This window comes from Psammomys obesus, unplaced genomic scaffold, assembly GCF_907164565.1.
Source record: "Psammomys obesus unplaced genomic scaffold, mPsaObe1.curated_primary_1811, whole genome shotgun sequence".
NCBI classification, from domain to species: Eukaryota; Metazoa; Chordata; class Mammalia; order Rodentia; family Muridae; genus Psammomys; species Psammomys obesus.
In genome coordinates this window covers 36,060,403-36,086,670 of record NW_026585644.1, presented here as the reverse complement: position 1 = coordinate 36,086,670, position 26,268 = coordinate 36,060,403, and the positions used below count along the sequence as shown (strand labels likewise).

The following is a 26,268-nucleotide window of genomic DNA, read 5'->3' as shown; positions in this document are numbered from 1 at the left end:
ACTGGTTAGTGAGCAAATTCCAGCGTTCTCTTCTCCCTTTCCCGAATGCTAGGACTGCAGGCATCTGTCGCCACACCTAGCTTCTAGGAAAATGCTGTGGAAACTAAGTCATCAGTCTTCTGAGAAAGCAGTTTCCCACCCAGTTCCTTCCGTATCCTCAGTTACCCATCCTCTTCAGCCGCATTTGGCTACCCCGTTCTCCATTTTGGCTGATGTCTGAAGAGGGCCTGTATCTCTCTCCGCTGTGGTAAGATTCCTTGTATGAGAGAGTTTGCTAAATGCCAGAAAGCTACCCAAGTGGATGACTTCTCCTCAGTCCCCAGTGAATGGGAAGTGGCCCACAGTCCACAACTTACCCGATGTCATTTCTACTTCTGAGTAACACTCATCCTGAGACTGATATTTCAAAAGAGTGATCCGTTATGCCAAATGCACTTTATAAAACAACATGGTACATACAAGCCGTTCTCTGCGTATGCGTGTATGTGAGCATGCGTGAGAATCGTGTGTGTGTGTGTGTGTGTGTGTGTGTGTGTGTGTGTGCTCCTGTGTGCCTCTGCCTGCAGATGGGTGAGAAGCATCATTTCCCAAAGGAGATTTACAATAAGGATATTTCTAAATTTCATTTCTTTCTTTCTCCTGCTGTTCTCCTCCTCCCACTTTGTATTTAATACTGGTCATGACCCATTAAATTGATTTCATGGCTCACTAATGGGTTACAAACTACAACCTGAAAAAAAAAACACTGAACTTAAGAGCCAGAACTTCCAGGCATTTCAAAAATTGATTTGTTTTGTGTAATAAATGATAACATTTCTGTAGCCATCATTCAGTTCAAAGGGGGAAAACATCCTCTCCAACATAAAGAAAAAAATGGAGTCTGACTCTATTTTAGATAAGATACTGAAAAATAAATGAATTATCATCTTGTTTTGCTTCAGTATCATTGCTTTGTGGAAGGAGCACCCTCCCGGTCTTGCACTGGGCGCCAGTGGCCAGGTGAAGATAGACATCACTGCACTGAGCTTCAGCTATAAAACAAAGAGCAGTCTTTCCACCAGGCTTAGTTGGGTATTTGAGATTCCATCTCATCCTAGTCAAGTGGTTATCACTGAGAAAACAACCCTCCATTGCTGGCATGAGTGTAGGAAAACCAAAGCCCTTAGACACTGCCAGTGGCTGTGCCAACTGGTAAAGCCACCATGGAAATAAGAAATCAAAAAACTAAAAGTGGATCTTCCATACGATCCAGCTATAGCTTTTCTGGGCCTATGCCTCAGGAACCTAAGTGAGCACACCATAGAAATGCTTACTTTATTCACATTGTCCAAGGTATGGAGGACATTTAGATATTTATTAACAAGAAAATAGATAGACATGTGAAAAAAAATATATATATATATATACATATACATATATATCTTATTCAGCCATAAAGAAGAATGAAAGTATGTCATTTGCAGAAACCTGGATTGAACTGCAGATGATCTTGGTAAGTAAAACAAGCCAGAGATGGAAGGACAAATATCACATTCTCTCTCCTATGTAGAATCCAGAGTTTTATATAGATTGAGCAGAAAGGGAGAGAATAGAGAGCTCTGAGGAGAGTAATAGCAATCACGTACATGCATGAAAATGTCAAATTGAAGCCCATTGTTTTGTATGCTAACTTATAAAAAGAAATTAAAAGGCCAATTAGGACAGAAAAAGAGAAGAAAAAAGAATGTCTGATAAGGCAGTTGAGACCTAGTTCGTGTATCCAACCCCACCATGAGTGACTCATCTTTTGTTACTTTTCTATTATGTGCATTTTCTGTTCCATGTCATTCATGGTCACAAGGCAGGAACCACACTCCAGGTATTATATCCAAGTTCCAGGGATGAAGAAGAAGGGAAGTGAAAAAGTGGAGGAGGAAAAGGAACCAGAAAAGGAAAGTTTTTTTCCCAAACCTCCAGTATCAGATAAAGCATAAAATGCCCAATTAAGTATGAGTTTCAGCAAACAATCAGTGATCTTGCCTCATACAATGCTTCTACTAAAGAAGTTGTTCATAGCTTATCTGAAATCCTATCTGTGGTGGTTAGTTCTTTTTTTTTTTTCTTTCCTTTTCCATTTGTTTATTTATTCTATCACTTTACAGCTTGGTCCCAGCCTTCTCCTTCCTCTCCTCCCAGCCCCACCTTCACACCTTCTTCCTCCCATCCTCCTTCTTCTTTTCAGAGGAGGGGAGGCACTCACAGGGTATCAGCTCACCCTGACACCTCCAGTCTCACTGGGGTCTGGTAAAGCAACTCAGCAAGGGGGAAAGGGATCCAGTGGCAGGTAACAGAGTCAGAGACAGCCCCTACTCCCATTGTTAGGGGACCCACAGGTTGACCAGGCTGCACATCTGCTACATATGTATAGGGGTCTAGGTTCAGCCCATGAAGGCTCCTTTGATTGGTGTGGTTCAGTCTCTCTGAGCCCCCATGAGTCCAGGTGAGTTTACTCTGTAGGTCTTCTTGCGGTGTCCCTAAAATCTCTAGCTCCCTAGATCCTTTCCCCAACTATTCCACAGGACTTCCCCGACCTCCACCTAATGTCTCGCTGTGGGTCCCTGCATCTGTGTCTACCAGCTGCTGGATGAAGCCTCTCAGAAGACAATTATGCTAGACTCCTGTCTGCAAGCATGGCAGAGTATCACTAATAGTGTCAGGGCTGGCCCTCTCCCATGGGGTAGGTATCAAGTTGGGTCAGTCACTGCTTGACTAATTCCTCAATCCCTGCCCCATCTTTATCCCTGTACATCTTGTAGGCAGGACAAATTTTGAGTTGAAAGTTTTGTGGGTGTGTTGGTATGCCCCTCTCTCCACTAGAAGTTCCGCCTGGCTGCAGGAAGTGGCCACCTCAGGCTCCATATCTCCTGTTGCTAAAAGTCTCAACAAGGGTCACTCCCATGGACTCCCTGGAGCCTCCCCTGTCCCAGATCTCCCAGAGATGATCATTCCAGAGATGCCCTTCTACCCCCTCACTAATTTCCATTCACTCTCCCAGCCCTCTCCTCCCTCTTCTCCCCTCTCCCACCTCCTCTTCATACCTGATCCACCTCCAATCCCCTCCCCGATTCACTCTCCCACCCAGTTCCCTCACTCCATCCACCTCCAATGTCTATTTTATTTCCTCTTATGATTGAGATTCAAGCATCCTTCTTTGGACTCTCCTTGCTACTTAGCTTCTATAGGTCTGTAGATTGAAGCATGGTTATCCTGTACTTTATAGCTAATATCCACTTATAAGTGAATACATATCATGCATGTCTCTGGTTCTGGATTACCTCACTCAGGATGATATTTTCTAATTCCATCCATTTGCCTGAAATTTTCATGATGTCATTGTTTTTAATAGAAGAGTAATTATTCCATTGTGTAAATGTACCACAATTTCTTTATCTATTCTTCAGTTGAGGGACATCTGGGTTGTTTCCAGTATCTGGCTATTATAAATAAAGCTGCTATGAACATAGTTGAGCAAGTGTCCTTGTGGTAAGGTGGAGCATTTTTGGGTATATGCCCAGGAGTAGTATAGCTGGGTCTTGAGGTAGATTGATTACCAATTTTCTGACAAGCCTCCAAATTGATTTCCAAAGTAGTTGTACAAGTTTTCACTCCCACCAGCAAGGAAGGAATGTTCCCTTTGCTCCACATCCTTACCAGCCCGTGCTATCTCTTGAGTTTATGATCTTAGTATTCTGACAGGTGTAAGATGGAATCTCAGAGTCGTTTGATTTGTATTTCTCTGATGACAAAGGACTCTGAGCATTTCATTAAGTCTTTTCTTGGCCATTAGATATTCCTCTGTTGAGAATTTTCTGTTTAGCTCTACACCCAATTTTTTCAATCGGGTTATTTGGTTTGTTGGTGTCTACTTTCTTGAGTTCTTTATATATTTGGATATTAGCCCTCTGTCAGATGTAGGGTTGGTGAAGATCTTTTCACATTCTGTATGCTGCCCTCATTTTGCCTATTGATGGTGTCCTCAGCCTTACAGAAGGTTTTCGGTTTCATGAGGTCCCATTTATTAATTGTTTATCATAGTGCCTGAGCTGTTGGTATTCTGCTCAGGAAGTTGTCTCTTGTGTCAATGAGTTAAGGCTGATCCCCACTTTTTCTTCTGTTAGATTTAGCAAATCCGGTTTTATGTTGAGGTATTTAATCTACTTGGACTTCAGTGTTGTGAAGTATGATAAATATGGTTCTATTTGCATTCTTCTACATGTAGACATCCAGTTAGACCAGCACCGTTTGTTGAAGATGCTTCCTTTGTTCCATTGTATAGTTTGGGCTTCAATGTCAAAAATTAAGTGTTTGTAGGTGTATGGATTTATTTCTGGGTCTTTGATTCAATTCTATTGATCAATCTAGCCGTTTTTATGCCAATACCATGTGGTTTATTACTATTGCTCTATACTACAGCTTGAAAATAAGGATGATGATACCTCCAGAAGTTCTCTTATTGTGCGGAATTGTTTTTGCTATCCTGGGGTTTTGGTTTTATTCGTAGAAAGTTGAGAATTGTTTTTCCAAGGTCTGTAAAGAATTGTGGTGGAATTTTGATGGGAACTGCATTGAATCTATAGATTGGTAAGATGGCCATTTTTACTATGTTAATCCTATTGATCCATGAGCATGGGCGATCTTTCCATCTTTGAAATCTTTATTTCTTTCCTCAAATACTTGAAATTCTTGTCATACAGGTCTTTCACTTGCTTGGTTACACCAAGATATTTTATATTATTTGTGGCTATTGTGCAGGGTATTGTTTCCCTAATTTCTTTGTCAGGCCATTTATTGTTTGCATACAGGAGAGCTACTGATCTTTTTGAGTTAACTTTGTATCCACTTTACTGAAGGTATTTATCAGCTGTAGGAGTTCTCTGGTAGAATTTTTGGAGTCACTTATGTATACTATCATATATCTACAAATAGCAATATTTTGACTTCATCCTTTCCAATTTGTATCCCCTTGATCTCCTTTAGTTGTCTTATTGCTCTAACTAGAACTTCAGTTACTATAATGAATAGATATGGAGAGAGTGGGGAGCCTTGTCTTGTCCCTTAATTTAGTGGAATTGATTTAAGTTTCTCTCCATTTAATTTGATGTTGGCTATTGGCTTGCTGTATATTGCCTTTATTGTGTTTGGGTGTGAGCCTTGTGTCTCTGACCTCTCTCAGATTTTTAACATGAAGGGGTGTTGGATTTCGTCAAAGTTGTTTTCAGCATATAATGAGATGATTATGTAGTTTTGTCTTTCAGTTTGTTTATATGGTGGATTACATTGATAGATGTGTTGAACCATCCCTGCATTCCTGAGTTGAAGCCTCCCTGATCTTGAATGATGATGTTTTTGATGTGTTCTTGAATTCAGTTTGCAAGTATTTTATTAAGTATTTTTGTATAAATGTTCATAAGGGAAATTGGTATGAAATTCTCTTTCTTTGTTGGGTCTGTGTCATTTAGGTACCAGGATCACTGTGAATGAGTTTGTCATTTTCCTTCTGTTTTTATTTTGTGGAATCATTGGAGGTGTATTGGTATTAACTCTTCTTTGAAAGTCTGATAGAATTCTGCACCAAAACCATCTGACCCTGGGCTTACTTTGGTTGGGAGACTTTTAATGACTGCTTCTATTTCCTTAGGTGTTATAGGACTATTAAAATTGTTTACTTGATCTTGATTTAAGTTTTGTAAGTGCTATCTGCCAAGAATATTGTCCATTTCATTTAGCTTTCCGATTTTGTGGAGTACAGCCTTTCGAAGTAAGACCTAATGATTCTTTGGATTTCCTCGGTGGGCTTTTCATTTCTGATTTTGTTCATTTGTATACTCTATGCCTTTTAAGTAGTTTGGCTAAAGGTTTGCTATCTAACTTGTTGATTTTTCTCAAAAGGTTTTCTCAAAAAGCAACACGGTTTTGTTGCTTTTTTGCATTAGTCTCTTTGTTTCTAATTTATTGATTTCTGCCCTGAATTTGATTATTCCCTGGCATCTACTCCTCTTACGTGTGTTTGCTTATTTATGTTCTAGAGCTTTCAGGCATACTCTTAAGTTGCTAGTATAAGATCTCCCCAATTTCTTTATGAAGGCATTTAGGGCTGTGAACTTTCCTCTTGGTACTGCTTTCATTGTGTCTCCAAAGTTTGGATATGTTGTGCCTTCATTTTCATTGAATCCTAGGCTCCTATTTACGAGCATAGCTGAGTAACATTAATAGAGACAGGGATTCGTTCTTTCCCATGGGATGGGTCTCAAATAGGTCCAGTCAATGACCAATGATTGTTAATACCTGCTATTTTGATGCTGGTGGTGGTAATGTGCGTGTCTGTGTGTGTATAACCATAAAGCTGTGTGTAACCTGTTTTCTTGAGTGTAGTTAACCTTCTTGGTATTTTTTTTAAGTATCTTCTGTAGGGCTGAATTTGTAGATAGATATTGTTTAAATTTTGTTTTGTCTTGGAATATCATGTTTTTTCCATCTATGGTGATTAAAAGTTTTGCTGGCTATAATAGTCTGAGCTGACATCTGTGGTCTCCTAGAGGCTGCAAGACATTTGCCCAGGCCCTTCTGGCTTTTAGAGTCTGTCAAGAAGTTGGGTATAATTCTGATAAGTCTGCCTTTATGTGTTACTTGGCTTTTTTTCCTTGTAGCTTTTAATATTTTTCTTTCTTCTATACATTTAGTGTTTTGATTATTATGTGGTGGAAGGATTTTTTTTTTTCCTGGTCCAATCCATTTGGTATTCTGTAAGCCTTTTGTATGTTTATCAGTATCTCTTTCTTTCAATTGGGGAAATTTTCTCCTATGATTTCATTGAAAATGTTTTCTGGGCCTTGGATCTTGGAGTCTTCTCCTTCTAATCCTATTATTCTTAGGTTTGGTATTTTCATAGTGTCCCAGATTTCTTGGGTGTTTTGTGTAAAGAACTTTTTAGATTTAACATTTTCTTTGACTGATCAAATCAATTTCTTCAACTGTGCTTCTATGCCTGAGATTTTCTCTTTCATCTCTGGTATTCTGTTGATGATGTTTGCATCTGTAGTTCCTGTTCACTTACCTAGGTTTTCTCAGTTCATGCTTTCTTTATTGCTTCTATTTCCATTTTCAGGTCTTTGACAGTTTTATTCATTTCCTTAACCTGTTTGATTCATATTTTTCTATATTTCTTTAAGGGATTTATTCATTTCCTCTTAAAGGCCTCTATCACCTTTATAAAATTGAATCTTTGTAAATTCTTTAATCTTTAATCTTGTGCTTCAGTTGTTTTGGGATATCCAGGACTTGCTGCAGTAGGATATCTGGGTTCTGGTGCTGCCATATTGACCTGGCTCTTGTTTATTGTGTTCTTATGCTGACCTTTAGCTATCTGGTTGTCCCTGGTGTTGGCTGGATGTTCCTGATGCCAGCAGGACTCCTCCAGGAGTCAGTAGAGCGCTGGGATTGACAATGGATCACAGGGAAAGGCAAGTTGCTTATTTTCACTGGCTTTGCCTAAGGTGGGTCTCAATGTTCCCGCCTTGTGCCCCCCCCCCACTCTTGCAAGCCTCCTTGTGAAGGCAGAGGCAGAGCCCTGGGCAGGATGATGGAACTCAGGGGACAGCATGCCACTTACCTCTGCTGGCTGTTCCCCAGGTTGACCTGGCAGGCAGGGCACTGATGTGGAGGGGTCTAATGTGGATGTTCCTGGGGCCCAGAAGGCCTCCTCTGGAAGGCAGGCAGAGCCATGGGCCAGAAAATGGAGCGCAGGGAACAGCACAGAGCTCACCTCTGCTGTCTGTGCCCCAGATGGCGCTCTTTCTGTCTTAAGTTGTTTTTGTCCAGTGTGCTGTCACGGAAACTAGAGCAACAACCAATGCATTCATTAGTGCACATCTGGGATCTTGTGTGGCTTCTGCAAGGGAAGAGATAGAAACAATGATTTATAAAAGAATTGTAAAAAAAAAAATTCAGAGATAACTCAGTGCTTAAAAAGAGTACTGCTCTTGCAGAGGACCTGACCAGTTCCCAGAATCCATCAGGCATGTTACAACAACCTGTAACTTCAGCTCTTAGAGTTCTGATACCTCCTTTTGCCTATGCAAGCAATCGCACTCATGTGTACACCCCCACACAGACACACACTCACAATTTAAAAAGAAAATAAGGGGGCTGGAGAGATGGCTCAGAGGTTAAGAGCACTGACTCCTCTTCCAAAGGGCCTGAGTTCAACTCCCAGCAACCACATGGTGGCTCACAGTCATCTATAATGAGGCCTGGTGCCCTCTTCTGGCATGCCGGTGTACATGCAGACAGACCACTGCATACATAATAAATAAATAAATCTTTAAAAAAGAGAGACAATAAAATCTTTAAAGTTGCCACTGAAAGTAATCAATGAAATGCACGGAGAATGAAGTGAAGTCTGTTACCTCCTTGCTAAGGAGTAACATAAGGATTCCACTCTTGACATTTATAACATCTAGAGACATAATAAGTAAAGCATGAGCTCAACAATGTGGTTCCAGGGCTGAGAATATACAGGTGGAAAGAAAAAAACTCTGTGCTTTTCTCTCCGAAGTGGAGAGCTACTCTGTCTCCTGACTCCATTCCCTCTGTTACATCCAGCACCAGATGCTCTTATCTCCCCTTCTTCCTGCTTTCTTGTGGAATTAAATCAATTGTTTCATTTTCATTCGGTTCCCCTTTCTCCCTTTCCTCAGATCAAGCACTGTTCTATTTTCCTTGTGGATTGCCAAAATGAGCTTTCAGGGAAAAAAGGGTTTCTCAGCACTTTAGCTTCTGTTTCCTTCTATTTATTTGCTTTGTTTTTATTATCTTTTCTTGCTGACTTCCCAGGACACATATTCTGTATGCAGACGTTATTGGCTTTTCCCCTCTTTCCTAAGTGAAAATTTGTGGATTAAAACAAAAACATCCATGTGCCTCTCTTAAACAATAGTTTATTCTTTTTAACAGGGTCAGTGATCTGAAGGGAGATATAGAAAATACTCTTATACACACCGAGATATGTCTAGAGATACATGTTGGAATATAAATATGTGTATTTATCTGTCTTTATATTGTCCAGATATATCAAAATACATATACCATTATGCACACACACATAAATATATCTTATTATTTCTAGGGAAACTTTGTCTCAATTAACTTGGACCTCAGAGGTTGTTTCGCATTTTTAGTTTATTGAAGTTTATTAAAAGTGCAAATGTCTCAATACTTCTGGGCTACAACTTGAAGCCATTGTGTTATGACGAATAAGATCAGCAAGAAAACTCAACTCTCTTTACCTCTCTTATCTCCCTTCATAAGTGTACTTGTTTTTTTTCCTAATTATTTTATATCAAAGGCTAATATTGTTTCTCTTCAAATTACTCTATACCAAGTGAAGGCTGAGAACAGAAATCCATTTAAGTTCTAGTGGATGAAAGACACAGAAGTGATTCCAAATATTTCACATGTAGATGGAGTAAGCCAGCCCACTACACTGAAGCAAAATCCTAACACTGTCCATCTGCCTTCTTCCACAACGTGTATATATGGCCATGCACTGCCCTGAGCTGTTGCCCTAGCTGTCAGGATATGACAGCTTTCTAGAAGTGTCTAGATCTTTGAGATTCTATGTGTTTGCCACACCACTCCTGGGTGAGCATGCCAGTGACAATGGCCTTACCTACTCTCCTAATTTTCAAAATTCTCTTCTATATCAGGGTTACAAAAGGTAGGAGAATCTGGATTCGGAAAATAAACAGTGAGGAAATTCTGTCTTTGGCCAATGCATAGAGCCACATGAACAGACTCCAAACACTGTCTAGCCAGTATGAGGCCATCCTAACCTCCAAAAATTATTCAAAAGTGGGCTCCACCTGCCTGTGTAACCTCAGGGAAAGACAAATGGGAGTATGAGATTTGTTGCTGGGCCTGATCCTCAGTGTTGTGGAAGTGCAGAAGGAGGAAAATGATGGTGGGATAATGCGATCAAACAACAGTACATTTGGCAGAGAGCATCCTCAGAGGGGCCTGTCATGGACAGACTGATTCTGCAATCTGAAAACCTTGTTCCAAATTCCAGGTGCACCACTGATGTGTAGCTGTCCTGGAGCAAGTCTTGAACATCTTGGCTTTGGAGTTTTTTTCTCCAATACCACAAGCAATTAACCCGTTGGCTGCCATATTTTGTTTAAATGATGTTCCAAAGTCAGATATGGGATTAAAATAAGAGTCTCCTCAGACAGAGACAAGCACAAAGAGGGCCTTCCACAAGCAGGCTTCTGCCATAAGGAGCTTGGCTTTCAATTTTAAGATGATTTGGAATTCACGGAAAGGACTAGAGATTGGATATTTAAATACATATGATACAGAAGTAGAGAGAAACATAGACATAGATACCAACAGATGATTCACCTCTGCCTTCTTGTATGTTGTGTTGGGGGGATTCCCCTTCCTACTCACTGAAGATGATTTCTGGTATGAAACTAGACTCTAGAAGAGTTTCCACAGCAATCCTCATGCTATGTGGCACACAACATGAAATGAGTTCTTCCATGTAGGGAGCTTGGTCAATGCTCCATTTGTCATTCTGTTACTGATGAGCCATAACATTTATTGACATCTTGGAGTTCTGAAAAGTCCTTCAGCAGAAGGACTTACTACTTTTGTGAAAGCCAAGAACCCTGCAGCTCATTGGCTCACAGAGCCTTTTCGTAATGCCTATTAGGACCCCACATGGCTGCTGTTCTGTGAAGACACGCTGGGAGTCGGTGTAACATTATTCCCTGGTGCTGTGCTGAGGCCATATGTAAGCGTGAGGCCTGTGTGCACTACATGGTACTTCTGTCCTCATACTAACCCAAGAAACCTCAACTGACCCTTAATACGCACCTGACAGCACTGGCATCATGATCACTGAATGAATCATAGCTTACAACAATGAATTAATGGCTTGTTGCATTGTGGACAATTAGCCACTGATGCAGGATCATGTTTGATTGATTGTGATAGAAATTCAGCTACCCATGCATTTGTTTATTCGTGTTTTCGCTCACAGAGTATGATTAAGAGGCTTCTTGTTCAGCAAGGTAGATCAAGCACACTTTGTCTCTCTTTCCTCCTGTCTTCCTAACATCGTGTATTAAGAGTTCAATAGAGGAATAAATTCTGAATCACAAACATAACAAAAATGGAGACACAGTAGTTCCTTAAACACAAAGAGAAACTGTGGATGAAGGAGGTAGAGCAGCAAGGCCCAGAATTCTGAAAGGGAGGTACACACCCACTGAGAGAAGAAATAGGAAGGAGAGATACCTGGAAGGCAGGCAAGGGCAAGAAAGAGGAAGGAGAAGGTCTGTGTGTCAACTTCACTGAACCCAGTCCTTGTCAATCATATTTTCCAGGAAAGAAGATAAAGGGATAAAAAAACAAAAACAAAACAAACAAACAAAAAAAAACAAACATGGAGTTCCTCTCTAAAGATTCAAAGTAGAGTGAGGCTATTGATGCCCAGAGTGGCATATCCTTCATAATGGCACTGGGGAGAGAGACACCTACAAAATGGCCTACCCCTTGCCATCAGGAGACTCCTAACATGAGGAACAAGACCCATTGATGAATATACCTTCCTGGTGTTGGTGTAAATATGGGGAACTGATCATCCACATAGCAATAACACAGCAGTATGAAAAAAGGGCTCACACAGAAAAGAAAAACAAGCCAGGTGACACATTAACTTGAAAAGGAGCTCTTCAGAAGGACTCAAGCGATTAAATACCAGAGTCAAACAGTTGCCTGAAATGGAGATAAACTTTTTATTTTAAAAGCAAGCCCAGCTAATGCCACCATTTAGTTCTTATGATGGTGTGCATCTAGATGCATTGAACTGAAATCTTAGAACTTTAGGTTTAAAAAAACAATCCTAAAAGTTCCCAAAGAGTAAAAGAAAGTACAAAGACATCACAAATAAAATAAGCATCAGTCTTATCTTCAGTCTCACAGGCTCTAGAAAACCCAGGCCTTTCCGTCTCAGGGCTGTACTTTCTAACATGGGAACCAGAGCCAAAACCCCGCCAGTGAGCTGAGCATGATGTGAAAGAAAAACAAGTCAAATACTCAAAGACCCTCAAGGAAACCTCTCTTTGAAGAAGTCCTTGACGATGGAGAAGGGGATGTAAATTTAATACACATATGAGGATTTTTTTTTTAATTTTTTCCTAAAGTTGATGTGACTAACAGAGTCTGAGTAAAAAGACATTTCAGAACTGTAGCCATACCGGAAGTGCAGGACGTAGGAATCTATAGAGGGAGTCAGAACCTGCACGGAAAAAGCAGGAGTGTGACCTGGGGAAGAAGAACCAGATATAAAACACATTAAAGGGGACAAGGCAATTAAATCCTTGGGGCCCGGACATCACAAAGAAGTCAAGATTCCAATGTGACAGAATTTTGACAAGGGACTCTATGTATGTGTGTGTGTGTGTGTGAGAGAGAGAGAGAGAGAGAGAGAGAGAGAGAGAGAGAGAAAGAATTCAATTGATCCTGCTGATGACTGAAGCAGTTTCCTTGTCATAAAGGTCAGAAACATAGCCCTTATTCACTGCAGTAAATAAATAAATAAATAAATAGATAAATAAATAAATAAACAAACAATCATAGGTATGAAAGTTCTGTTTATTGATTTTTTTTCTTTGATATTGGCATCAACCTGTAAACAGAACACAAAAGCCTTAATCATTCTTATACAACCTTGACAAGGTGAAGAAAAAATACAGCTGACTTGGGGGTAGGGGTGGGATGAGTCAGGAAGAGGAGAGCAAGGTGACTAATAGCCCAGCTGGCAGTAAATGCTGCAGCAGTAACTGTCCGAAGCTTACAGAACAAGCATGGAAATCCTCTTGTAAAGTTCAAAAGCTAAACTACTGCAAAAAAAAAAAAAGTAGATGTTTAAAAACAAACAAACAAAAAACAAAACAAGGGCTGGGAGTGTGGCTCAATGGTAGGGTACTCTTCTAACATGCTCAAAGCCCTAGGCTTGATTTCCAGAACAGCCCAGGATCTAAAATTAAATAAAAATCAAGAAGATTTAAAAATAGATAATGATGAGGCTGGAGAGATGGTTCAGTGGTTAAGAACACTGTCTGTTCTTCCAGAGGTCCTGAGTTCAATTCCCAGCAACCACATGGTGGCCCATAACCATCTCCACTGGGATTTGATGCCCTCTTCTGGCATGCATGTGACCTGCAAATGGAGCACTCATATATGTAAAATAAATAAATCTTTAAAAACTGATAATGAATTATTGCTATATTTATAGACCAAGACATCTCTCAGTTTTCTCAGGGAAGCTCCTATTTGTGGTGCATGGCGACTAACACATAAGCCAGCCACTGGCCAAAGTTTACAGAATAGGAGACTTAGGAATACTTATCCCTAAAGAAAACATAAGTACCACATCCACTCCTCTCAAGGCCCGGGGATCATCGTGGAAGAGGCGGTGGGAGGACTGGAAGGGTCAAAGGCCAGGGATGACTACAAGGAAACGATGTCTTCCAGACACAGAAGGCATGTCCACGTATGAACTCAGTACATGTGATAGCATGTACAAGCCCTGTGCCAATCAAGCCAGGCTGGATCCCATCATGGAGAAGGGAGGTAGGTGCAGGACTCCACCCCTGGCTAAGGACATGTGACAATCTTCCTTTCTGGGAAGGGAAGATTCAGGTTTCTTTAAGAGTGTTGCTACTGGTAAGTGGACCAAGTCCCAAAGGAAGGCTACACATTGAAGAATATATGTGCAACACAAATTGGGCTTGATAGAAAAGAAAGAAAAAAAAAAAAACCACAAAGGACACAAAGTTGAATGATGAGGAAAGGGAAGTTGAACCTGGGAGGAGTGGAGATCAAAACAGACTGTTAAATTCTCTAAGACCTGATACAAATACAAGATAAAAAAATAAAAATTTAAAAGAGGTATAGTTATCTCTTATAACATTATTAATGTGAAAAACTACAGTTTGTGCCCACAAATAGCACTATGATCATATTTTGAATAATGTGGACAGCCACCTAAATAAGTTAGAAATGTTTGCAAATATGCCTTCCAGGGTGTGGGACTTGGTTGGAGAAGCAAAATTTGGAGACCATTCCCTACAAATTATTATCAGAAATTGTCCTTCCCTGCTTGTTCCTGGATGTTTTACTCTGAGATCCTAAGAACACTGAGTACCTATGGTGGTACTGTGTTGAGTGCCAGGCAGGCTGAGATAATGCCAGCCTTGGGGCAGAAGCGTGAAATACAGGATGTGAGGACAGGAACCCTTCCTAAGGGTCCATTTGTGGAAACTGGGAGCAAGAAAGGCAGGGCAAGATTCACAGTTTACTCTAAGCAGATCCGTGTGTTTGTTCACGGTGTGTTTGGCCAATTGATTGAAAGTGTTGGTGTAGAACCCTCAGAGAGATGAATTAGGGGAGGAAGTGTCTAGGACTTGGGGGCTTAGGGACTTGACTGGACTTCTTTAAGTTACTAATATTCTAGTCAGGAAGATAGAATTACTGAGAGTTTCAAGCTGGGGAGATCCTTAGAGACCAGACTCAACCTTTCATTGTATAAACAAAGAAAGCCTGGCCCTGACAGAAATGAGGCTGAAACTCAGTCCCTCTGATTGATTCAATTCCAGTTCAGTGCCAGATCAAAAACCCTGTGGGGCTGGAGAGATGGCTTGGTGGTTAAGAGCTCTGGCTCTTCATAAGTTCAGGACCCACACGGTGTCTCATAACTACCTGAAACTCCAGTCCCAAGGGATCTAATGCCCTCTCTAGCCTCTACAGACACTAGGCACATTCTGGTGCAGAAAAATAACGTGCAGACAAAACATCTAGTCACATAAAATACATAATATTTCAATTAACAAACGAACAACAACACTTCCAAACTTAGACATCATACTCCAAATCAGGGCACCGGCTTTTTCACATATCTACAGTGCATCAGACACTGTCCAGTCACTTGTTCCTGCCATTTGATTCCATTTCACGGCAGCCATAGTTAAGTTAGACTATGTCCATATTGAATGTGTGCAAACTAAAGACTTAGCGACTTTGAATCATTTTTCTAAGGCGTATAACTAGACAGACGTAGAGGCTGGAACAGCAGTCTGTCTGATCTCTGGCATTGTGACCTTTAAACTTTTTGGTTCATGACTCTGGGTTTCTAGCTCATGCTTTATATCCTGCTGGTTGAAAGGAGAGCAACACCTTTCTATGCTAGAAACAAGGAAAAAATAATAATAACCACCAACACTACCCAACACTAAAAGAAACATGAGGCAGCCACTGTGTGGCCAGGGACTTTCATCTACTTCTCTAATCCCCTGTGGCCATCCTGGGTGGAGGACTGTGTGTGGCCAGGCCATACTTCTATATTAGAAGGGATTCCAGGAGCCTTCTCTTAGCTCCAAGATGTTCTGAACAAAATAAACAGGAGAGAGAGAAAGAGGGAGAGGGAAAGGGACAGGAAAAGGGAGAGGGAGATAAAATCCTCACTGACTTTAAAAGATTTATACAGATAACATCCCAAGGAGCTTATGAAATCTTTTTTTTTTCTTTTTGGATGGAGGAAACTGCCGATGAAAAGATTGCACCCGGCTACAGAGTTTCATTGAGATTGAAAACACTTTAAGCTTGGTCTCTTATTGATAGTCCAGCTGCACAAAGTAAAATTCATATAAACATCATCTCTCATATTAGAGCCAGAAAAACAATCCATCCTCCCGTCAGCTTTGAAAGAGCCCCATTACTGGGGTACTGCATCACTAATCGTGGGGGCAGAATTCCCATGTGTTCCCATACCTAGAAAGAGAAGCAGCAATGCAGGAGAGCCCCAGATCAACACTCCACAACTTCTGCTGGATTCTTGAGCTTCTTTTGGGTTCACATACATGTAATCTTCCAGCAAAAGGGGGAACACTGCCTTCATTTCACCCACACTCTTTACTTTTCACCTCAAAATCTGCTGGTTTTTAGCTCAACTCTCTACGAATTTGAAATCAGAGAAAGGTCTCAGGCCTGCACACAGCCATTGTTCCTTTATTTGGAAATCAATACATGAGACATCAGACAGTTTTCACTGTAATCTCAGACAGACTCCCCAAGAGTACTGAGCAAGACTAGGCAAGAGTCTCTCTCGGACCCTCACCTAGTCTGGACAGAGACACGGGAGCCTAACACAGAAACCTCAGGCTTCCCAGAGACCAAATCCAACCTGAATCTTTCTTTACCGTAACGATATACTAAATGTCTTGAATCTCGTTTATCTTTGTCCTAATGTGGACTGGTGGAGGAGGAGGATCCCGGTTGATACTGGTCTCCTTTCCTGCATGATCAGATGAGAGTTCTGGAAGTACTGCTTCATCTGTGTCACTCTCCTGCTCAAGCTATATGGCTCTCTATTAGCCACAAAATAACAACAGGAATAAATGCTTCATAAAGATGGACAGCGAAATTGGCTGCTGGGACCCCAGAGCATTTACCTCAGAGAATTTATTCCTGCTTCATCCAGAATAAATGCTCTAGGGTCCCAGCAGCCACTTTCCCTGTCCATCTTTTTCTCTCCATGTTTCCCACACTCCAGCCAAACATTTTTCTGCATTTATTTTTTTTTCTTATATATGCTGATTCTGCCAGTGTTTTTTTCTCCCCCTTTAAAACACAGGGCCAAGGAGCTGTGAGAAATGCCTCAGCTGTTGGGAGCATTTACAAAGAGCTCTTGCAGAGTAGTCCTGAGTGCCCATTGGGGCAGTTCACAACTGTTTCTAACTCTAGCTCTAAGGACTTCAGCAGCTTCCATATTTGAGGGGCACTGCACCCACCGCCACCAAAATGTGCTCTCTCCTTCCCTCCATCCATCCTTGCTTCTTCCTCCCCACTCTCTCATATATATATATATATATATATAATTTTTAAATATATATATAATATATTATATATATAATATATAATATATATAATATATATAATATATATAATATATAATATATATAATATATAATTTTTAAATAGTGTGTATGAGAGAGTGGGGAGGAAGATAGTCAAGAGCTTTTCTTCTTTTTTTAAAGCTATCGATCCACTGTATGTGTATGGTGCTTTGCCTGCATGTATGTATTGTATCAAGTGCATGCCCAGAACCATCAGAGGTCAGAAAAAGGGGTCAGATCTCCTGGAACTGGAGATAAAGACAATTGTGAGCAGCCATGTGGGTGCTGGAAATAGAACCTGGGTCCTCTGGAAAAAGTAGCAAATGTTCTTAACTGCTGAGCCATCTCTCTAGTCCCTAGGATCAAGATCCCTTTCTTTATGGAGGGACCTCCAGCTTCCTCCCTGGTTTCTCAAAGCATTTTATCAATTGTAGACTGTGTATGTGTGTGTGCTACAAGTTGGTAACTCGGAGACCAGGATGCTTCCCTGTGTGCCAAAGGGAGACCGTGTGTGTGGCTGATAACTCAAAATAGTCATCCAGTAAGAGGAATCTGCAGGCAGAACAAAGTGAGTAAGGATCCTGCCCGGTGGTCCTCCTCTCCCTAAGTACCTGACCTACACACCTCAGACAAAGCTTTCCTGGCCACATTTTAGGCAAAGGACCCTGCATAGATAGTGATGAGGAAGGTGTCAGGGAGAGAGAGCGCTGTTTGTGATTCTGGAGAGCTGGCAGCTGGTCCTGACTTTCAAGACCTTTGGAGCCATCAGTGCCCCATCTGGATTAATGGTCTACTTCTCTTGAGAAGTGAAAGGTTGGACTATATGGAATGACCAGTTCTGAGTCTGGACTTTCAAGCTCTTTTGCTCTGTGTCCATGACAAGAACATCTCCTGATGATGGGAAACCCTAGGGCTAAGGCCACAGTCTGCCATGACCAGAAAGCCCTGAGCTCCACATAAAATGGACGACTCCCTTTGTTGGTGAGGCTTCCTCTTCTCTGCCCAGGGGACCCCAGAATCCCCACATCCTCTATCTGTGAAATATCTAGTGGTCCTTAAGAAAATTACAAGTCCAACTCCCTTTCTCCCAATAAGAACCTGTTTAGCAAGCACCTAGGATTTCTGGATGCCTCCCTATGCAAATGAAGCATCTCTGTACCCTAGCCCTTCAGCCAATAATCTTTGCTTACCCTGGGTATCCCTAACTCTCCTGAAAGTTCTATATAACCCTCATTCACCCTGAATAAAATTGATCTGCCTCCCTGAAGCTGGTCCCGGAAGGTCATTTCTATTTGTGCTCATGGGCCACTAAATCCCCAGTTCATTGCTTCTGCTCCCTTGTTCCTTAGGACTTGTGGCCAATGAACCCAGAAATGAGGGAGAGCCATACTCCTCCACTGTAAGCTGAGGTTAAGATAGAGATTACACAATGAGAGTCATAGAGCATTTTTTTTTTCCAAATGCCCACAGGCCGCGCTGGAATGTGTTAACAATACAGTGTGGAGATGCTAGCACTGACATCATGTTCTCTATCTGGCTCAACAGCATCCTCACACTCACTTCATCCTTATCTTAACCTTTATTTACTTTTACCAACTTTAATCATGTTGCAAGTGTCCAATTCATAGAGCAACACTGTCATTCTCAGAATTTGGGTAAGGATTCTGCTCTTTCTTCTTCACCATTCTTCACCACAGACCATTCGTTCATTTGCCTAGTTGGCAGGTTGAATTGTGCAGAAGGAAACCTTGGCAAGTACCAGAAGTGGTTTAAGAAGGCAGAGCCCTCATTAGCTTATTCCCACAAAGGAAGTCTGGGTCGGGAGACTAAGTCTCTGCTGCAAAAGGAGCAGCATCTACTGGTGGAAAAGCTCAATGCAGAAGCACTGCATGCAAAATGAATGCATTGCAGGAAGTGCCTGGCACAATAAGACCCTGCCATGCTTTATTTGCGGACAGTAATCTCCAGGAACGTATGTTTCTTGTAGGTCATCTGGCCTCTGCCACAAGTGTGCAACCAATGGGGATTTCTAGGGCTTTCTTTGTGGAAACCAGTTGCACATTCACATGGCACCGTCTGAAATGGAGCTGAGAAGATTATTAAGTTCAGCTAAACCTTCTCATCCCATTTTATAACCCGAAAGCTAAGAGAGCTACTGTTTTGTTTAAAATCCCTAAACAATGGAGGAGCCCTTTGAAATAGATGTCTTTATTTCTGTTTTGTAGATAAAAACAAACAAAACTATCCCAAGGCTCACGGAGATAGAGCCAGTTAGGTAGGAGACACTAAGGTTATGACTTAGTGTTCTGTTGCTGTGAAGAGACACCATGACCAGGGCAACTCTTATAAAGGAAAGCATTTAATTGGAGCTGGAGCTTGCTTACACTTTCAGAGGTTTAGTCTGTCATCATGGCAGGCAGATGTGAGGCTGGAGAAGTAACTGAGAGCTCTATGTTCAGATCCACAGGCAGCATAAAGAGAGAGAGAATCACTGGGCCTGGCTTGGGCCTTTGAAAACCTCAAAGCCAACCTCCAATAACACACCTTCAACAAGACCACACCTCCTAACCCTTTCAAACAATTTTTCTCCTTGGTGAGGAAGCATTCAAGTCTATGCGCCTATGCAGGGCCATTCTCGTTCAAAACACCACAAGTTAGAACTTTGTCTTGAGAGATTATCAAGTACATGCTCTTGGTCACCATCCACCTCCTCCAGGATGGACCACTTTCAAAGAAAAGTTACAGGAGGAAGAATGGGACTGAGTGTGTGCACAAAAAGCAAGACACACCTGGCATCTCTGAGTTCAGTGCTGTTGGCCTTCATACCTTTCCACAGAACCACTGTTTGCCCTCCTGACTGGACATATCTTCAGACCTCTCTTTCCCTTGCTCTTTCCAGGCTCCTTCCTCCTCCTGAACACCTCTGCAGATTCTAAGCATACCATTCTGAGCCCATGGATGAGGAGCAGCAGTGAGCACTGCACACTGGCTGTCTCGGTGCACAGACATCTACAGCCCTCCGGGAGATACGTTGCCCAACTACTGCCCCACAATGAAGCTGGAAGAGAGATTCTTCTGGTGCCTACCCCCGGGAAGCATGGGTAAGTCTTTCCCAAGATCCAAATTGAGTTTTAGAAGGTAATTTGGCTTTGGAATGCACATTTCCAGACTCTGACATCTACTTAAGATTCACAATTGTCCTTTAATGGGTTAGTCCAGCTTGAACCATTACTGCTAATATTCCCCAGGTAGTGCCTCGGGCCCTGATCTGTGGGTCTCCCAGACTGCCCTGGCTAGTGGTCCTTCCAAAGGCCAGAGGACCAGCTGTCAGACTGGCCACTTAATGTGTGAGTGTTAAAGATATTCATGTCCCGAGGTCCAGATGGAGCCAAGGAGCAAACAGCTAAAGAGAATGTTAAACAGCTGCCATGAAATCAATTTAATATGCCAGAAAATAGGTTTTATCAGCAGAACGTGGGCAAGGAGGGGGAAAGACAAAATAGTGCAACCACCCAAGCAAATCCTATGAGACTCTGAGGCCTGAAAATAGCATTAGTTAGGGACACAGTGCAGAGTTAACCCATCAGAGATTAGAAGAGAGCTTCGTTCTAGAACTTTCCAGAATGTGCAACCCTGAAGTCACCCAAGGCCTACCACAGAGGAATCTGATAAGCTTTCTGGAAATGTAACTTGCTTGCTCAGTGATCCATCATGGCTCTAAAACAAATGACATGGGAAAGCAACTTGAACTAGGCCGTCTCGCTGTCCGCCTTTTTGTCTCCACTCCCTTTTCTAACTTTATAAATAGCATGTCAAGGGTTGGGCTCTGAGTGGTCACATATTTAATGACTTTTTAGTCAACAAGGGTGATGAGCCTTCCTTGTAATGATTACATGAGAAAGATTCTGATTTTAGGACGATGCTCAAGTTGTTTTCTTCCCCAGAAAACAGCTTTTAAGAAGAGTCCCTCTTGATAAATGCCTGTCACCTATCCTCTGTCCTTGTGGTGTGTATAAGTGGAATTCTGACTATTGCTTTCCGAATGCGGCTATCAGTGCTTTCTTAGAAGTCTCTTCCTTATTCCATGCTAAGGATCCATCGGTATTCAGTTGTATCTAGAAGAACTACAACACCACTGCAAACCCAACAGGGATAGAATCTTTTATGTTTACTTCTTAGTTTTCTTTTATGTATTCTTTTACTGGACATGGCAAGAATGCTACAGACCTAAATTCAAAGGAGCGGCAGCCACCTGCACAAGGTCATTTCAGTGAAAACTCCAGCAGGAGTAGGAGAGGGACTCCTGAGCCCGACCCCTAGCTGAGGGGCTACTGGCAGCTGATGTTATTTGGGGAGGAAAAGTCACTTTTCTTTGGAGGTATGGCCGTTGGTGGGTTTCCTTTTGCAGTGGATGGCCCCACACCCTTGAGTATGTAGGCAGTGCCAAATGAACTGGACTCACTTCGGGGGTTGGGGAGGAGAAAGAGAAAGACAGAGACAGAGACACAGAGAGACAGAGACATAGAAGCACTGGGAAGAGTATATTTAAGGGTAAGGGCCTATGAAGACTTAGAGAGAATGTATGGCAGGTACATGATCATTACACATAGTATTCACTTAGGAATGACGTCTACTACAGTAAGGATAGAGCCCCATAGCTAGACTCACATTCATCCATCTTTCTGTTTCTGAAATGCTTCTTTGGGTCTCTTGCTCAATTCTAGTCACTAGAAATGAGGAATATGAGGTACCTGGGCTGTCCATTGTTCTGGACAAGCTGCTCTCAGTTACCATGGCTTTTTTCATCTTGATGTTCTTTTCCAGCTTAAAGGGAAACCCATTGGCAGGGCTGGAGCCATGGTGGCTTCAGAGCATGCCAGCCTCATGAATTGATTTTACCTTATCATTTCCAGGGTTCCCTCCTCAGGCAGCCTGGTAAATAGCAGAGAATGCAGCTTGGAGTTGCTGAGCCCTCAAACAATGAATTCCTCTGGTTCTGTGGGTTGAGGCAGAGAATCACTGATGTCATAGGTGACTGGGGTTAGAAATCACAGTGAAAGACAAGCCTACAATAACTATGAGTGTGAGGCCATATCAACACCTCCCAACAGGCTAGTGCCAGTGTCCTTTTGGCTCCTCTATGGTGACTACTCCCAAAAAGTATTTGCCTCAGTAACTTCCTTTGCTTATCACAGCCAAGTGAATTCCCATTAAACAGATAAGAACATCTACATAGATAGAAGACATAGAAAGTGGCATTATCTGAACTGGATACCATGTCCACCCTCTAGTTTGTGTTCTTTTCAGTAAAGCTGAAACCCAATGAAAAGTGAGTCTGTATTGGGGTAGAGAGTAGGGTGAGGAGGGCTGAGAAAGAGAAATGAGGTAACAGAACATTGCAAAAGACACATGCTTTTGAGCCTAAAGACAAACAAACCTGGAGCCATGTGAGACTAATATCTTCAGGGGCAGCCTTCTCTTCACAGGTGCTGACACCAAGGAAACCACAACCCCACTGTGTAGCTAGGCCATGAACTTCCTTAAGGTTACCAGAGCCATCAAGCTCAAGTTTTACCCCACTGTCTAATGTGACCTCTTCCTGATCCCCAGAGGGGTTGAACTGCCCTCTGCAGGGTGTGACCTGAAACAGAAGAAGGGAATAAGAAATATGTTAGGACAGATCTGGTGATGTGGACCCCCACATCTAGAGAGACTTTTGCCTAGGCTCAACAATCTCAGGTAGAGAGAGAGGAATATGTCCCATCTCTGGCAGAGCCACTGTAGACTTCAGGGATGCCCAGGAATGATTTCAACTTTAAATTAAAGATGCCTTGGGCCAGCTTCTTACTTCCAACTAGATCAATATGATGAGGGTATGAAGTGTCAGCACAAGGGACAATCAATAGACCATTCTACTGCATCGAGGAGTTCTGTTCTCCTGGGCATCTTGGCAAACTACTTGACACAAGGCCTTTGTACAGCAAAACAGAGCTCTGAATATTTGTAAGGTAGGTCATAGTCTCTTTGGCTCAAGTTACCGACGTTTGGGCTAGAAGAATTCTCTTTGCTAGATGGAGCTGTCCTGTGCATGTTCTACCAATAGCCCGGGCCTCTGCTACACCAGATAACATCAGGACATTAGCAAACGCCCCTCCCCCCAGTGTGCCAATCAAAAACATCCCCAGATATTTTTCCAAGTATTCCTGCTCAGTAAAAAACATCCACATTGAGGACTGGTCCATTCTACAGAGCATTGTAGAGCTGAGAGAAACTGTGCCATTTGCCAGGCTCGAACTTCTCAACATACAGAAGTAGTAACTAAGGCAGGGAATGAAGACACTTCATGTCATATCACAAGATTTATTTTGTCAAGTTGAGTGTCTGGAATCCTGCACTCTTGACAGTGTCAGTCACTGTGGTCGGTCATGGATTACGGTGACATAGAACTTAGTCCGTACCCTTGAATAATAACACAGCTACAGGTAAAATTTATTTAGCACTTCATAGATGCCCTGGCCAGTTACCACAGTACCCCTCGCACGTGTTGTCTTACTTAGGACTCATAAAAACACAATGAAATGCATTATTGCTGTTGCCTCCCATATTGCAGATGAAGACATTCAGTGAAGCTAATTAACCTATCTGAAGTCAAAGGCTGGGCAGTTTGGAGGTGCTCTGACCCCAGCAGCCAGACTTCAGAGCATTCTCATCCATTGCTATAAGAGCTCAATCAGGTCATGGTAGTTCAGCAGGAAACTCATAGTTCAGGTGCTGTGCTGAATGAGAAGTCCTGGATTTAAAATCCTACTTTGCTATTCATGGATCAGCTTTGATACGATCAGAGAGCTCTGAATATTTGTTAGTTAGATCAGGGTTCTCTCAGCTTCATGTTACTGACATTTGTTAAGGCGACAGAGGTACAAGATCAGCCCGACTGCCGATAGTGTTCTGGCTTCAGGGAAGCCGGCTTCAGCCTTTGTTTCCTCATCTGTACATTAGGAATAATGCTGTTGACCCTGTCCCCATGGTGCCATATGTCCTCTTCAGGCCGTCCTATATGCTTGGTATAATGCAAATCTCGAGACCTGTGCTTTATATTCTAATTAGGTCTGTTCTGATAAAGATTAATCTGTTCTTTGTTTATGGGGTCCCTCCAGAAAAACCAGAGTCTCATATCACTGAGAGTTCACTCCCTCAGTAACATGGCACTCAGAAAAGCAAGGGAGACAGTGGCAACCTGGCAGTGCTGACCCTGATGAATACAAGTGGAGCAGGCTACCTCCCATAAGAGGAGATGGTAGCTTGGAGACCCATCACTGGGAAGCAATATTCAATGTTTACAGTCAGAAAGGAGGGAATAGCCATAACCAAATGACCTCAGGGGAGCAGGACTCAGAAGATCAGGTTAAGGAATGACAAGTCAGATACAAGTCCCCATAAGCTCCTGAGTCCTGCTTCCACAGTGGCAGCTCAGGGGACAGCAGCCTGCCTAGAAGCATTTGGAGGCAGAGGAAAGGGTGGCGGGGGACTCAGAGCAGCTGCTAACTTCCTGGTAGCCTGGAAAGCAGGACACTGTGTCAGGGTAAGAGTCTGCCAAGACTGCCTGGCTTCGGAAGGGGTCTCCTGGGTGACAGAAAAATGAGCGCCCAGTCTGCTCACCACCCAGCCAAAATGACTTTAGACACAAGGAAACAGAAAACCAGGGCTGTCCAAAAAGCCCAGGTCTGGCTGGCTATCATAGACAGAGTGCATCAAAGCTAGAAATGAGTGGCCGCTAAGCCCTCGTGAATTGAAAGAATATCATAAGACCTATTTAACACAATGAGTTGTGGGAAGACATGAGGAAAAAGGCTCGCATTGTACCTAATTGTAAGAGATACTTAATAATGCTAGATCTTTTTTTCCACATAAGCATTCATTTTTCCAACAGTGGAATGAGTGCCTTGTCTGTAAGAAGAGCCAGAAATGACCGAGCCAAAGAACACATGACCATGACTTTCAAGGAACATCCAGGCAATTAATGAAGACAAGTCAAACGAGCTAGGTTGTAGAGATAGTAAAATGCTTAACCAGATTCTGCTTCTGCCTGGTGAGCGGCCAGCTGTACCATGCCTCCCTGGTGATGTGGTTTTACAAGATTGACGCTGCAGCAATCAGCTGTGCGTAGCCAGTGCCCTCCTGGGCTCTGGAGCACAGGCTTAAGGGTTTGTGGTGTTTGAGACAGTAGGAGAGAATTTTCTGGGCTCTTTCCCAGACATCCATCTCAAGTCTCCCTGCCTCTCTAAGCACACAGATTTCTCCTGCAGCCATGACTATCTGGGGATTTTATTATGTGTGACCAGAACTCCACAGTGTGTGAAGGGAACAATCGGTCCCCGAGGGCATAAAAGTTGCCAATCACTTAAATTGCTAATACTTGAAAGGCATAAATCTAAAGGATGTGTTGATACTGAGGTTTGAGTCAGGCAAAGCTGTCAGGGGCATCTGCACACCAACATGCCTGCTGTAGAAGATGGGCGAGTACTGATACGCCCCTCTATGGAAAACTTCACTTTTCTACAGACATTAGCCCTTGTCCCAGAAGACAATGAAGCCCAGAGTCCCCCCCCCCATATGGCAGAGCGAGGACTCACCACCATACATGTTCACAAAGAGCTCTTCCTGCTCTTTCCTGTCATCTCCTGGCGGAATAGCTATCGTCAGAAATGCCCAAATCCACTTCTCCCAAATGAAAATCTGTAGATACCTGCTCAAGTGGAGACTGACCCAGGTCCAGGCTGGAGGCAAGTCCGACTTAGTCAAATCTATTTTAACCCAAGATCAACAGGTATAAAAGGTAGTAGCAAGACAACCAGGGAGGCACTTCAGAGTAATGCAACACAAAAGGAAATTGGCATTGAGAGGCATGGTCCTCATCCTAATTCCTTCTGTAGCTTCCAGTGTGGATTTTTGGCTTTGGTGCCTCACTTCCTCGGGAGGACATCACAGAGATACTCTGTGGCCATTCAAGAACCATTCTGTACCAGCAATCCCGTCTCCAGACGCCTCCCAGCACAACAGTCAGTTGTTGTCTCCATCTTTCTGCCATTGATCTTTCTAGCAATTCTTACTACCTTCCCACAGGGGCAATTCTTATTACCTTCCCACAGGGACCTTCCCTACCAAGCACACAGAACCTTGGCTCTTCTTGGAAGCTGATAGACTAGGATGGTCTTTTGGGGACGAGTGAGAGATGGAAAGCACTCAAGTGAAAAGATGCCGCAGAACGCTT

At 42.5% G+C, this 26,268-nt stretch overlaps 1 protein-coding gene across 1 annotated transcript in view; it reads left to right on the top strand.

The window, feature by feature from the left end:
• Nucleotides 1–26,268, top strand: part of Alk (ALK receptor tyrosine kinase) — a 700,602-nt gene that overhangs the window by 357,182 nt on the left and 317,152 nt on the right. Inside the window, exon 4 of the mRNA XM_055627271.1 lies at nucleotides 19,897–20,098. Coding sequence (XP_055483246.1) covers nucleotides 19,897–20,098 — 202 coding nt within the window. The remainder of the gene's footprint in view (nucleotides 1–19,896; nucleotides 20,099–26,268) is intronic.